This window comes from Hylobates moloch, unplaced genomic scaffold (assembly GCF_009828535.3).
Source record: "Hylobates moloch isolate HMO894 unplaced genomic scaffold, HMol_V3 SCAFFOLD_12, whole genome shotgun sequence".
Classification (NCBI taxonomy): domain Eukaryota; kingdom Metazoa; phylum Chordata; class Mammalia; order Primates; family Hylobatidae; genus Hylobates; species Hylobates moloch.
In genome coordinates this window covers 13,399,965-13,415,441 of record NW_026652287.1, presented here as the reverse complement: position 1 = coordinate 13,415,441, position 15,477 = coordinate 13,399,965, and the positions used below count along the sequence as shown (strand labels likewise).

Below are 15,477 nucleotides of genomic sequence, written 5' to 3'. Positions count from 1 at the left end.
TATACAACCTTTTCTCTATTGCAATAATGCTATCTCAGCAAAGTGGCTTTATCTATGCAGCGGGTAAGATGAATCCATGGGGCAATTACATAACAAGCTCTCACATGATGCTGATGCTGCTGGACCACACTTTGATTAGTAAGGAACTAGATAGCATCACCTGAAGTAGGAGTGGTTAGTTAAAAGTTAATAGCCTTGTTGTTAATAACCAGCACCATGGGTAAATCCAATGCTCCAGAAAAGACTCTTGATCTCACAGAGAATATCAGAAAATTGCTCAGATATTTTATCACATTTGCTAGATACTTCTCAGAAGGAGCTGTTAATTACATCATGCTCCAGGTCCTACTCCAGGCCATCTTTCTTAGGTCTGAGGCAACTTCTTTCTTAATACTATATCATGTCTAAGAAGCACATTTTCTGCACATTTTATCATCTCTGAACTTGGAATGCAATGTACAATCATGTCTTAATTTAATCGACATGTGTTTTTGTGTTTTCTTCTTTGCGGTTCATAAAATAATGGTGCATTTTACGATGGATGATGCACCAGTCAGCTATTTTCATCATGATGCTGTGTAACAAGCTGCCCCCAAACTCAATGACTTTTGACACATATTTCTTTCTTGCTCCAGCCTTGGCTGAGCTAGGCTAGAATTGCTGGGTTCAGAAAGGTCTGTTCCATGACTTTCTCACTCTTCTGGGTCCATCGTGGATTTTGTTCACATGGACCCAGCTGAGAAAGCTCATTTTATGTGTTCGTTCAATTCATATCTGCTAATATCCCATCGACCAAAGGAGACACATGTCCAAGTCCAAATTCTGGACACTGAGAAAATACATCCCAACCCTGAATGTAGGGGATGGGAGAGGAAGACAGTATTTGCCCAATAATGACCTAATCTGCCACAGATGGTGCTTTGGATTGGGTAAAAACATGGTCTAAAGGGGGAAAAGGTAAGCCACTTGTTTCTATTCTACAGACCTAGAGATGAAATCTGCAAAACAAAAAGCCCAGAGGTACATAAACTCAAAGCCTTAAAGCTTTCTACTGAACATACCTGTGGTTGGAGCATGCAATTAGAGAGAGAGAAATTCTGGAATCAACCCTACTGGCTTCTAATCTCTGCTTGGCCGTATTCCAGCTGTTATGACCATCAATTACCTAAACTTTTCTCTGTTTTCTCATCTGTAAATCACTCCAACCTCTCCAGACTGTTAAGCAAGTTGTCGATAATAACAACAGCTTCCCATTACGGAGCCCTATGTACTAGGCACTACAGTAAACTCATTATCTTTACTGTCTCATTTAATCCTCCCAATAGCCCTTTGAGGGAGGAACTAATATTTTCCCCATTTGAAGATGAAGGGGTTGTGATTCAGAGAGGTTTAAAACCACCCTAAGTGAGTGAAAAAGTAGAGTCCATCCAGAGGCAGTCCCCTCTAACACCTTCCCGTCGCCCACACTGCTCCTCAAGTCCAAAGGTGCTTAGAAATGGAACCTGGGCTTCCTTCCCTCTGTCCCTTTGGTCTGTCTCGGGCGAGCCCTGCTGAGAATACTCCTATTGCTGCAGTAAGCATCCTTCTCTCATCAGCTCACACAGACTCCCATAGAGAGAACATATGTCCCTTAATAATAACAACCCACCCTCTCCCATGCACTGGTTGAGAAGAAATTGTATTGGATAGAGAAAACTTTCCATTTTATAATCCGCTTTTTCCTCCGCTTGCTTGATGCAGTTAATTATTTTACTCCCCATCGTTCCTCTTGTGATGTTAGTCAGGGGAGTTTTACATCGCACAAAGCAGTGAGCAGGAGGCCCCGGGTGAGTGGATTTAAAGGCGAAAACTGCTCTTCCCTGCAAATAGCTCCCTTCACACAAATAGCCTGGTAATCAGCAATAATGATGAAGAAAATGTAGGGAACACACAGGGAATTAAATGAGAATTTGCTAAAATATTAAGCGTCTTTAAATGGGCCTCCGCGGTATCAAGGGAGCACTTCCCAAACTCGTTGAGTGAACATCCTGCAGCCTGAAGTTCCCAGAATAGACTGGTGTGTCTGACATGAAGGCCCAGACCCTCCCCTTAACCACATTCATCTGTCACTCGGGCCTTTCCAGAAGATCTGGCAGCTGGACATCTGACTGCCTTGCCTGAAGAGGGGCTGAAATTCCACCAGAAAATACGCTTGCTAGATTTCTCAGATTGTCCAACAGTGACTGCCCTGTCTCTTTCTGTGGAGTTAATTGATGAGACAAGCATTGATCACTCTATTTGTATCTAGGGGTTTGCGACAGACTTGGCTTTTTACAGTATGCTCCCTGTACAGCTCCTTGAAAGAAGTCTCTTCCTAGTCGCAGCACCAGGAACAGCCCAGCATCTCCTAAACAGCTTTTTAAAAATCTTCAGCCATTAGGAATCACATTAGGATTGTGTTTCCCTCTTTGCCTCAGCCACTAGGATGCTCAGGGCCAAATTTATGTACCAGATTACGTGGCATGGGTTTTGTTACGTGTCTTACCTGATTTCGTTTTCTTGGTTTTTTTTTCTGCCTTCTGCCTGTCTCACTTAAAAAAAATTTTTTTTGTTTCTAACTCTTTTTAGAATAAGAGCATGAATAAGTTGAAAAAAATTTCTTACCAACTTGTTAATTACTACAAAAAAGTAAATGACTGAAATGCAGAGGTAAAGACTGAGAATTTTTTTAGAGACAGGATTTCACTGTCACCCAGGCTGGAATGCAATGGCACAGTCATAGCTTACTGCATCCTCAAACTCCTGGGCTTAAGTGATCCTCCTGCCTCAGCCTTTCAAGTAGCTAGGACCATTGGCATATGCTACCATGCCCAACTAACTTTATTTATTTATTTATTTATTTTTGAGACAGAGTCTTGCTGTGTTGCCCAGGCTGTAGTGCAGTGATGCAATCTCAGCTCTCTGCAACCTCTGCCTCCCAGGTTCAAGTGATTCTCATGCCTCAGCCTCCTGAGTAGCTGGTACTACAGGCACTTGCCACCACGCTCAGCTAATATTTGTATTTTTAATAGAGACAGGGTTTCGCCATGCTGGCCAGGCTGGTCTTGAACTCCTGACCTCAAGTGATCCACCCACCTCGGCCTCCCAAAGTGCTGGGATTACAGGCGTGAACCGCCACGACTAGCCTCGGTGCCTGTTCTGTTCTCTGCCTCTACAGACCACAGTCTGTCTCGGGACCCAACAAGTCACTCTGACAGCCTTCCAATCCATGAGAGAATCTGGACAACAGCAAACCCCTGGCACCTACCAGTCAGTGATAAACCACCCAAGTTAGTCCTGGACCCAGTGGCTCATGGAAACTTCAAGATCAAGGCCCATGCTGGTGGGACTTCCGAATGGACAGGGTGACCAGCCACATCCAGAAACATCCTGACCATCTACCAACCAGCGCAGTGCACAGCTGAGCTCTACAGTGAACTCACCGCTTGGGTTCGGACCTCAGCTCTGCTTCTTTCCAGCTCTGTGACCTTGTCTTTCCTGACCACAGTTTCCTTATCTTCAAATGGAAGTGATAATAATAGCACCTATAACATAGAGTCATTGTGAGCACAAATACGTTATGTGCCCAAGAATGGAGAGATTAGGAGAGTGAGGCACAAAACTGCTGGTAAGAAGCACTAAGGTCTACCGCAGACGCGAAATCCCAACAGTGCCTAGTTCACCTTCAAAAGGGCTCTTATGTGAATGCTTTGCAGCATCTCAAGTGTACACTGGAAACACTTGCGAAGTCTCATTGAAGTCCAGTGGCAGAGAGGGAAATCTACAACTCTGTTCCTAAGGCCCAGCACATGAAGATGTTAGACTGAGTTATTAGAAATGAGCTTCTTGGCCGGGCACGGTGGTTCACATCTGTAATCCCAGCACTTTGGGAGGCCGAGGCATGCAGATCACGAGGTCAGGAGATCGAGGCCATCCTAGCTAACATGATGAAACCCCATCTCTACTAAAAATACAAAAAATTAGCCGGGTGTGGTGGCGGGCGCCTGTAGTCCCAGATACTCGGGAGGCTGAGGCAGGAGAATGGCGTGAACCTGGGAGGCGGAGCTTGCAGTGAGCAGAGATTGCGCCACTGCACTCCAGCCTGGGTGACAGAGCAAGACTCCATCTCAAAAAAAAAAAAAAGAAAGAAAGAAAGAAATGAGCTTCTTAATTCGAATGGTAAAGTCTATGGCCTCCTGGAGTAGGACCCTGGAGTAAAGGAGTCGAGAGGCAGGTGCCCAGACCATCGTTGTTACCTGATTCTGCCTACCTTTCCAGCTTAGGACACAGCCCACCCTTCCTTCTTTCCTCTCTTCCTTTCTTTTTTCCTCCCTCCCTTCCTTACTTCCTCTTTCCTTCCTTCTTCCTTTTTTCTTCCCTCCCTCCCTTTTTCCCTTCCTTCCTCCTTCCTTCCCTCCCCTTTCTTCTTCCTCCCTCCCTCCTTTCCATCTTGCCTTCCTTCCTTTTCCAGAGAAGAACCTTTCTGTCAAACAAAAGTCTTAAGTAGAACACTGTAAACTAAAAATAAAATCCTAAGCCCCCTCCAACCAGCTGAGTAGACCCCCTCCTGGCCAAGGGAACCCCAGAAAAACCTTAAAAACTGACTTCTTGGCCATGACAAGATGGGAGGTCAGACACACTTCATTATATTCCGTCCCTTTTGGAATTTAGCCACAACAGCTGCCCAGCATTAATGTTAAAATAGAGATCAGAAGACTGATGAAACTGACTGTTTGTGACAATAAGATACCAGATTATAAACAGGACCTAAAGCTACACTGGACAAGGATTAAGTCATGCAGAACTACAGGTCACTCCAAACCAATGTATTATGTCTTGCTCTTGCAACCCAACTCTGGCAAAATATTACATGATGATGTGCAGAAACTGCAACCTACTGGATCCTGAAATGTGTGTGCTATGGATTCAATTGTGTCCTCCCCAAATTCATACATTGAAGTCCAACCCCCAGGAATTTCAACTTTCCTTTCTGCTGACTCCAAGTGTTTGAATAAAGTTCTTGCTCCTTTAACCAATTACGAATTAAATAAATCTCTGGGCCAGGCACGGTGGCTTATGCCTGTAATCCCAACACTTTGGGAGGCCAAGGCGGGTGGATCATGAGGTCAGGAGATTGAGACCATCCTGGCTAACATGGTGAAACCCCGTCTCTACTAAAAATACAAAAAAAAATTAGCCGGGTGTGGTGGCGGGCGCCTGTAGTCCCAGCTAGTCTGCAGGCTGAGGCAGGAGAATGGCGTGGAACCTGGGAGGCGGAGGTTGCAGTGAGCCTAGATCACGCCACTGCACTCCAGCCTGGGCGACAGAGTGAGACTCCATCTCAAAAAAATAAAAATAAAAAAATAAATCTCTGAACCCACCTATGACCTATAAGCCTCACCTTCAAGATATCCCACCTTTTTTTGGGCCAAACCAATGTAAAACCTCTATTGATTTATGACTTTGACTGTAACTTCTACTTCTTTAAAATGTATAAAACAGACTGGACGATGTGGCTCACATCTGTAATCCCAGCACTCTGGGAGGCTGAGGCAGGTGTATCACCTGAGGTCAAGAGTTCAAGACCAGCCTGGCTAACATGGTGAAACCCCGTCTCTACCAAAAATATAAAAACTAGCCAGCCGTGGTGGTGGGCGCCTGTAATCCCAGCTACTTGGGAGGCTGAGGCAGGAGAATTGCTTGAACCCAGGAGATGGAGGTTGCAGTGAGCTGACACGGTGCCACTGCACTCCAGCCTCGGTGACAGAGTGAGACTTCATCTCAAAAAAAAAATGTATAAAACAGAGCTGCATTCTGACTGCCTCTGTGCCACTTACTCAAGGCTCCTTGGGCTTGTGTTTTCTCCAGGCCATGGCCACTCATATTGGCATAAACCTCTTTGGAATATTTTACAGAGTTTGGTTTTATTTCCATCAACAACACCAATTTCTAAAACATGCAAAGCCAACATTTTGGTAGCACACATCGTATTATATGATGTCGTATAACATTTTATTCAATGGAAACTAAACTTTTCTTAATTTAAAATTGTACTTGCTCAGAGCCGTTGCACATGCTGTTCCCGCTACTGGAATGCTCTTCCCCCTGCAAGTATGTGCATGGTTTACTCCCTTACCTCCTTCACGTCTTTCTGCAAACATCACCTTCTGAGTGAGGGTTTCACTGATCATCTTTTTCTACATGCACTGACACTCCTCATCCCTGGCAGTCACTCTTCCCACTTGCCTGCTCTGTTCCTCCATAGCAGTTGGCATTTTGGGTACCATTTACTTCTTAGTTTTGAATCTGTCTCTACCCTCTGGAATACGAGCTTCACGAGGGCCAGAACTCTGCAGCTATTTTGTTTACTGCTGCATCCTCAACACATAGTGCTTGGCACGTAATAAGAATTCACCAAATATTTGTTGAATGTTTTCATTGAATGGTTGATAATGGCGCAGTTATTTAGGCAAACACACAAATTGGAAATTGGGATTAATCCATGTAATAAAGAATCTGACTCTATTCTTGATATTTGACTACTGATGGATTTCAAGCTCCAACACTCTATCTTCACCCCCCACACCATTCCCTTCTGCCCTATATCTGGGCAAGTTGATAAGAAAGCCCAGTTGCACCCTCCTTTGATGCTGGTGGGAAGTTCAAATCATCCCCAAATGTAGAACCACTACCTCACCCCCTAACCACCATAAAACCCCAAGCCACTGGCCCCTTCCTGCTCTCTCCGGCAGTTTCAAGACCTGCTTGGGAGAATTCCCCGCTCCCCCCAGAAAATCTAGTTATGTGAGTAATAACCCATTTCATATTCTCTTGGTGTGTGCATTGTGTTGAGGTAGGAGGTGGGACTCAATACCAGAGGTGGGCCTTGGACACCGGACCAAAGTGAGGACTAGCTAAAACAGGGACAGGGCAGAAGCACCTTTCCATAAGATATGTCCATCAGTTTACCATTGCCATGGCAACACTCTGGGAGTTACTGCCCCTTTCTATGGCAATGACACAATGACCCAAAAGTTACCACCTTTTCCCCAGAAATTTCCACATAAACTACCCCTTATCCTACATGTAATTAAAAGTGGATATAAATATGACTACAAAACTGCCCTGAGCTGCCGCTCTCAGCACATTGCCTGTGGGGTGGCCCTGCTCTGCAGGTGCAGTCATAGAGCAGTAACAACGCCTCTTCAATAAAGCTGTTTTCTTCTACCACCAGCTCACCCTTGACTCTTTCCTGGGTGAAGCCAAGCACCCTCCCAGGCTAAGCCCCAATTTTGGGCATGCCTGCCCTGCATCAGTATCAGACTTGACTTCTGAATCAAATTTTCAGTGAAGGGTCTGTTACAGATTGAATATTTGTGTCCCCCCACCACATTCATATGCTGAAATCCTTATCCACCTCCCAATATGATATTAGGAGTTGAGGCCTTTGGGAGGTGATTAGCCTCCACCTTCGTGAATGTGATTACTGCCCCTATAAAAGAGACTCTGGAGAGCTCTCTGGCTCTCTTCCCTCCATGTGAGGCTTCAGTGAGAAAATGGCAATCTCCAACCTGGAAGAGGGACCTCACCAGAACCCAATCATGCTGGCACCCTGATCTTGGGCTTCCAGCCTCCAGAACTGTGAGAAATAAATTTCTGTTGTTTAAGCTACCCAATCTATGGTATTTCTGTAACAGCAGCCAAAGCAGACTGAAACAGAGTCCATCCCATCTCTGTAAAGTGGCACGACAATGAAAAGCCGTTGCTGTCACATCAGTCTCACCTCCCAGGTTATCTCTGCATTTGCTTTGTTTGTGCTACACAGAGAAAAATCCTCATGTGTGAAGTTAAGAGGTTGTAAATGCTAACGGTTTTCTTTTTATCAAGTTCCCTTGCAGCTTCAGGACTCTCGCTGATTCAGAAGCTCGAAAGCAAAATGGAAGCATATTTTTGTTTCAAACATGAATTCCACCTCATATTAACTTGCTCACATTCCTGAACTTAAAAATAAAGCCAGGCAGCCGGGCGTGGTGGCTCATGCCCGTAATCCCAGCACTTTGGGAGGCCAAGGTGGGTGGATCACAAGATCAGGAGTTCGAGACCAGCCTGGCCAATATAGTGAAACCTCGTCTCTACTAAAAATAAAAATAAATAAATAAATAATTAAATTAGCTGGGCGTGGTGGCACATGCCTGTAATCCTAGCTACTCGGGAGACTGAGGCAGGAGAATTGCTTGAACCCAGGAGGTGGAGGTTGCAGTGAGCCGAGATCACACCACTACACTCCAGCCTGGGCTATAGAGCAAGACGCTGTCTCAAAAAATAAAAATTAAAAAAAAAAAAAGCCAGGCAAAAGCACCTATAACTGACAATATGGCATTGCTAAGTGATAACAGGTTACCCACCCATTTGCTTTTGCACAATTTTATACATGAGGAAATTAAGAGATTATTTTGCAATGACAAGAACATGAGCTGAGCAGATATGACTGATCCTTGCCTGCAACTGACTGTCTGGGATGGATATATGACATGTGGCACAAACATTCAAAAAATTTTACATGAGCTGAGAAGCAGGATTTAAATTTAGAAAACATTCAGTGGTAATCTTCCAGGAGCACATTCATAAAGAGCAAAAATACTGCATTTTATTGAGTCTAAACCACCATCAAATCTAAGATATGCCACTAAAAAAAAAATTAAACAATGAAAAGAATTTTTTATTTAAAAAATTTAACCTAACAAAATAAAAACACTGCCAATTAACATAAGATGGGTCTTTCTTATCACTTAGAATTTTCAGTTTGTAAAAATATTTTAGGCCAGGTGCAGTGGCCCATGCTTGTAATCCCAGCATTTTGGGAGGCTGAGGCAAGAGATCACTTGAGGCCAGGAGTGTGAGGCCAGCTTGGGCAACATAGTGAGACCCCCATCTCTACAAAAATTAAAATTTTTTAAAAAATTAAAAAATATATATATTATTTCCTAATTTTTAAGAAAAGCTTTTTTTACCTACTTAAATAATTTTTTAATATTCCATTTATATTTGTATATTCTGTTCAAACCAAAAGGAAAACACATGTAAAATACATTGGTTAAGGTATTCCTCAAACTTCTTCACATTCAAAGCCCAACTCTTCAGAATCACTCTTCCACTCAGAGTCAACAATGTGCTATGGAACATTTCTCAAGAGGATGCTCCTCTGTTATCTCCAAGATTTCTTCCCAGCTGTGGACCCAAGTCTGACCGTTTTAATAATGGCACTTTCTTGCTTTTTCAAAAAAATTTTTGAGATGGAGTCTCACTCTGTCACTCAGGCTGGAGTGCAGTGGCGTGATCGCAGCTAACTGCAACCTCCGCCTCCCTGCAAACTCTGCCTCCCGGGTTCCAGTGATTCTCCCTCAGCCTCCCAAGTAGCTGGGATTATAGGCACCCGCCACCACCCTGGCTAATTTTTGTATTTCCAGTAGAGACGGGGTTTCATCATGTGGGCCAGGTTGGTCTCAAACTCCTGACCTCAAGTGATCCACCCGCCCCGGCCCCTCAAAGTGCTGAGATTATAGGCATGAGCCACGGCACCAAGCCTACTTTCTTGATTTTATAAGCATATGTCAAAGAAAAAGACTTTTCAGACTTCAAACTCCTGGTCCAGTGATTTATTGCCCAGCGGGGGCAATTGTGCAGTCAGGCTACCAGGAGTAACAACCAAATTTAAACCTATAGAGGCCACGACAACTGCAAGGCGACTGCCACGTGGCTGGTGGTGATTGTGAATGGCCAATGATTGTAAGACACGGTTTCACGTCAAGGACGTTGAGATGTGAAAAAATGGGCCTTTCAGAATTGGTGAATGCAGGCCAATGCAATAGAAATGTACAAAATGAATTGATCTGGTATATAACAGGATGTTTTGTGTTGTAGGTGTTGTTAATAGCTTTAAAAGCTGTTAATGAAAACTCAGACATTTGCAGATTCCTGAAGCATTTTTATGTAGAGTCCAAGCAATTCCCAAATCCAGGCTCACTTAAGAACCCAAGGCCCTGCACCATGTCTCCTGCCTGCGCTGTCAGCTTTAGCTCTAGCCACTCTTCTGTGCTCCAGTGTTTTAAAGATGGCTACAGTTCCCTAAAGAGGCCATCATCAGACTCACCTTTTTGCATTTACACCTGATATTCCATCTACTGGTATGCCATGTCCCACTTTGTTCTACTGGTGAATTCCTACTTAGCCTAAATACTGCCTCCTCCAGAAAGCCTTCCAAGATTTCTCTAGGTTCCTATAGCCCTTTGGTACATTAGGTTGAGAGTATCTGTTTGTGGGTGTTCTTCCTCCATTATACTGTGAACTCCTTGGGGGGCAAATGTTTTGTCTTATTGCTTTGTGCAGCCCCAGTCCCCTGAACTGGTCCCTGGAATAGCAGGTTCTCAGCCAAGGTCAGCCAGAGTAATGAATGAATGAAATGTTATCATTTAGCTGCCACCCGTGTGATGTGATTTGAAAAATGCTGGAAAATCCCCAACTCCCACCTCCCAGCATATTCCCAATGGACATTTGTAAGAGTCCCCCGATGAAATGAAATGCCCTTAATAACACCTTAACTCATCCTAGCCAAGAAGCAGAGGTCAACTAATCATATGAGTCTGGCCATGACAGCTGGCTGGAAATATTCCCATGCAAAACTGAGCACAAGAGAGACACCGGAGGAGAGGAAGAGGCCACCTTCAAAGAGGGAAAGAAAATACTACTTTCTCCAGGAAGAGGTCTCCAGCCTCCCCCTAGTCTCAGTTAGGTGCCCCCTTCCCCAAAGCCCAGAGTCCTGCCTCTCCCATTACCCTGTGCTATTATTGACTTCATGTATCTCTCTCTCTCTCTCTCTCTCCCCTACTGAACCATGAACCCTGAGGGACCCAATGTCTTGTTCATCACTGTATCCCCAACAGTCAGTACGATACCCAACACACATTCGTTGCTTACTAGGAATTTGGAGAACAAATAAAATTGATGGTTGCTTATTAGGAATTTGGAGAACAAATAAAACTGAATTTGAGAAACAACATTTACATCTAGGAACAAAGTGGGCAGACAGGCAGAAAGAAACATGTAGACACCTCTGCATCACTCCTTCTCCACCACAGGGCTGCTAACTCCAACCCTAAGGTGAAGACTGGCAAAGCTCAGGGAGGTATGGGCTGAGAATCCCTTCACATCAAGCCAGCATCAAGACATCTGATTATGAAATAGTGGTTGAGTTGGCATGAAAAGAATAATGAAGTCCCAACATATGTTACTTGACACAGCAAGAACCCACACATTAGTACTTGAACTTCTGTAGCAGTCATGCTCACAGATGTGAGCATTTAGGCAAATCAAAGAGAGGGCAGCCTTAGCCAGGAGCCTAGGCCCTTTAGTGCCTGCTATGCCGTTGATTTTCATGGAAGAGCCCATCTTCTGTGCCAGGCACTTCACTGCTGACCCCTTCCCATGCATGATGGTATCCAATCCTGTGAGCTGTGAATTGTTATGTTCACTCCATAGCACCTAGCAGAGTGCCTGGTGCTGTAAGTGGGCACTCCATAAATATTTGTTGAGTGATGGGATGATGAAGGAAATGAGGCTCAGAGAGATTCAAGGACTTGGCCAAGGTCTTCAGTACAAGGTGGATCCAGAATTCAAACTCAGGTCTGGCTGAGTCTGGAAATCTGCAGGTGGGAAAGCTCCTGCCCTGCAGACATGAGTGCACGCGCAGAGATTATTGGTCCCAAGACAATAAGGGTCAACTCATCTTTTTCTTGATTTGTGTCTCCCTCTCCTCCCTCCCTCCCTCTCTCCCTCTTTCCCTCCCTCTCCCTCGCTCTATTTCTACCTGTTTCTTTCTCTTTATCCCTCTTTATCTCTCTTTTCCCTTTCCTCTCTCTCTTTTTCTTTCTCTCCTTTTTTCTTTCTTTTTCTTTCTCTCCTTCTCTTTCCTTCTCTCTCTCTCTCTCTCACCCTGCTCCCACCTTCCTCCCTCTCTCCTTCCCTGCATGTCTCCAGCTTTTTGATCCAGTCTGTGAAGATAGGCCGTGGATATTTTGCTATTCTGAGGGAAGAGACTGCAAAGAAAAAGAAGCAACAACAACTTCAGAAACTGAAAGAGGAGGAAAGAAATAAATTCCAGCCAGCTGAAAAGATCTCAGAAATCCACTATGGGGACACCTTATTGAGGTAAGTGGGTGCAGTAGCTGTGGCACTGAAGGTTTTGGGAATGACCACTGAGAGTGAACCCTGCCTGGTTAGGTCAAGCGAGGGCAGCTATCTCAGAGCAGGTGCCCATCTAACACCTTCTTTAGTGTGGTCCAACCAACCTTGATAGCCTCGCTTTCTGGTATTCACTGGAATATCTTCCACTTATAACTAACCACCCAGCTTAAATGCTGCCCTCTCCCAATACTTCCTGGATTTCAGTCCAACCACCTCCTGCACCCATTTGCACTCCAGGTCCCCATAATACGTGTTTATATGCTAGTTTGTTTTATTCCACATCAGTATCTGTTCCATACCTTCAGCTGCAGCCCCAGGGCCTGGTTCATTGTCCACAGAAAGCAGGTGCACAAAAAATGCCTTTTTTTTTTTTGAGATAGAGTCTAGCTCTGTTGCCCAGGCTGGAGTGCAGTGGCATGATCTCGGCTCACTGCAACCTCTGCCTCCCAGGTTCAAGCGATTCTCCTGCCTCAGCTTCCCAAGTAGCTGGGATTACAGGTGCCCACCACCATGCCTGGCTAATTTTTTTGTATTTTTAGTAGAGATGGGGTTTCACTGTGTTGGCCAGGCTGGTCTCGAACTCCTGACCTTGTGATCTGCCCGCCTCAGCCTCCCAAAGTGCTGGGATTACAAGCGTGAACCACCGCACCTGGCCTCCTTTTTTTGTAAAGGACTTTCCCCTGGTTGGAAAAGGACTATCAACAGACTGGTCCATTATGAAATGCCCATGCATATAATAATAGCAATAACCACAATAAAAATAAATAGAACCATGATGATGATGTTTACTGTGTGCTTTATGCACACCTATTCGGCTAAATTTCAAAACATTCCTGAGATAGGCGCTATCATTGGCCCCATTTTAGAGATGGAGAAATGAGGCTTACAAGTTAACTAGTCTCCCCCAAGTTCTGTAGTTAGAAAGCAGCTCTGAGTCCCAAACTCAATGGCACCAAAATCCATCGACTGCATCATTTGGCGTGGACAAAATCCTGGGATACTTTGAGCTTGTGCAGACTGAATGAGGCACAAACCAAAGATGAAAAGGAAGTGCCAAGGCAGCCAGGGAGGAAATGCAGGGTAGAAAAATGGCCTGCAGCTGTAGCCACCCTCCCGTGAGAGCAGCTATTGCAACCCTAGCTACACATTAGAATCATCTGGCAAGTTTTTCAAAACACCACTGTCCAGGCCAGTTACATTAGGCTCTCCAATGTACATTAGCTGTTCATAGATTAAATTATTTTTTATTTCAATAGTTTTTGGGGAACAGGTGGTGTTTGGTTACATGAATAAGTTCTCCAGTGGTGATTTCTGAGATTATGATGCACCCATCACCCGAGCAGTGTGCACTGTACCCAGTGTGTAGTCTTTTATCCCTCACCCTCCTCCCACCCTTCCCCCAGGAGTCCCCAGAGTTCATTATACCATTCTTGTGTCTTTGCATCCTCATAGCTCAGCTCCCACTTATAAATGAGAATACGTGATGTTTGGTTTTCCATTCCTGAGTTACTTCACTTAGAATAATGGTCTCCAACTCCATCCAGATTGCTGAAAATGCCATTATTTTGTTTCTTTTTATGGCTGAGTAGTATTCCATGGTGTATATGTATGTATGTATATATATATATATATATATATACCACATTTTCTTTATCCACTCATTGATTGATGGGCATTTGGACTGGTTCTATATTTTTGCAATTGTGAATTGTGCTGCTATAAACATGCATGTGCAAGTGTCTTTTTCAGACAATGACTTCTTTTCCTCTGAGTAGATACTGAGTAGTAGGATTGCAGGATCAAATGATAGTTCTACTTTTAGTTCTTTAAGGAAACTCCATACTGTTTTCTACAGTGGTTGTACTAGTTGACGTTCCTGAAAAAAAGTGCTCAACATCGCTAATTATCAGGGAAATGCAAATCAAAACCACAACGCAATACCACCTTACTCCTGCAAAGAACGGCCATAATATAAAAAGGAATAGATGTTGGCTTGGATATTCATAGAATTTTTTTAAATTCTCCTAAGTGAGTCCAGTGTGAAGCCACGGTTGAGAGCCGTTATGCTAAGGCTGCCTTCAGGAATCCAAACTGCCAGGTCATTTGCTGAAAATGAAATTGGAAGCCACGACAGATACCCACTTGCCTCTGTACCATTTCCCAAATTCTGTTCTTCAGAATGTTAATTTGGAGAATGTGAATATGTGCTTCTTATAAACAAGGGTCCTGTCAATGGAATCATATAATATGTAACTCTTCTGTGTCTGGCTTCTTTCACTTATAGTGCATTTGAGGTTCATCCTAGACAGAGAACAGATTGGTGGTTGCCAGAGGCTGGGGGCAGGGGGAATGGGAAGTGACCACATGGGTCTGGAGTCCCTTTTTGGGAGCGATGAAAATGTTTTGTAACAAGAGGTGATGGTTGTACAACATGGCGCAATGTACTAAATACCACTACATTCTACTCTTTAAAACAGTTAATTTTATGTTCTGTGACTTTCACCTTAATAAACTTTTTCTTCAGGCCAGGCGTGGTGGCTCACACCTGTAATCCCAGCACTTAGGGAGGCTGAGGCAGGAAGATCACTTGAGCCCAGGAGTTCAAGACCAGCCTGGGCAACATAGAGAGACTCCATCTCTCTTTAAGGAAAAAAAAGAAAAAGATATATAATTTTTTTAAGTAGAACAAGGGTTCTTGTCTGTGAGGCCTGGGGTATCGAGTCAGAGGAGAACAGGACCTCTTTAAAGCCAAGGGTTCCAGGTGATGGATGAGAACCCAGACTGTAAGACCTCATGGAGCTGGTATATTTCCAGTCACCTCCCCCAGAATCATGGCTATTGGGATCCCAGAATATTGTGGAAAGGGTCTCCTCTTTGATTCCTCATTGGTGTAGACCCTGGGATCAGCACAAATTGTGCCTTCCTGACCAAACTCAATGGCACCCATAGATTCTGATACTCCTAGTGACAGACTGGCAGCCTTTCCCTGGAATAAAGAAAAGGCGTGAACTCATGGCTCTTTTTTCAGGAGCTATGCTCAGATTGACAGGCAAACCCAACAAGCACTGGGGAAAGAGGGTGTCTATGAAAGACACTCCTGTGCCTGTTTAAATGGCTCAGGTGTAATGTTCCACTTGTTTGGATGGAGTTTTTTATCCATGGTCACAGAACACAATTCTCCCCTCTCCAATCCATGTTTCAGTGTGTGAGACATGATTT

At 44.2% G+C, this 15,477-nt stretch overlaps 1 protein-coding gene across 4 annotated transcripts in view; it reads left to right on the top strand.

The window, feature by feature from the left end:
• Positions 1-15,477, top strand: part of CCDC60 (coiled-coil domain containing 60) — a 203,228-nt gene that overhangs the window by 122,670 nt on the left and 65,081 nt on the right. For all 4 annotated transcript variants that reach the window (XM_058425439.1, XM_058425441.1, XM_058425440.1 and 1 more), the window contains one exon: positions 12,052-12,222. In XM_058425439.1, coding sequence (XP_058281422.1) covers positions 12,052-12,222 — 171 coding nt within the window. The remainder of the gene's footprint in view (positions 1-12,051; positions 12,223-15,477) is intronic.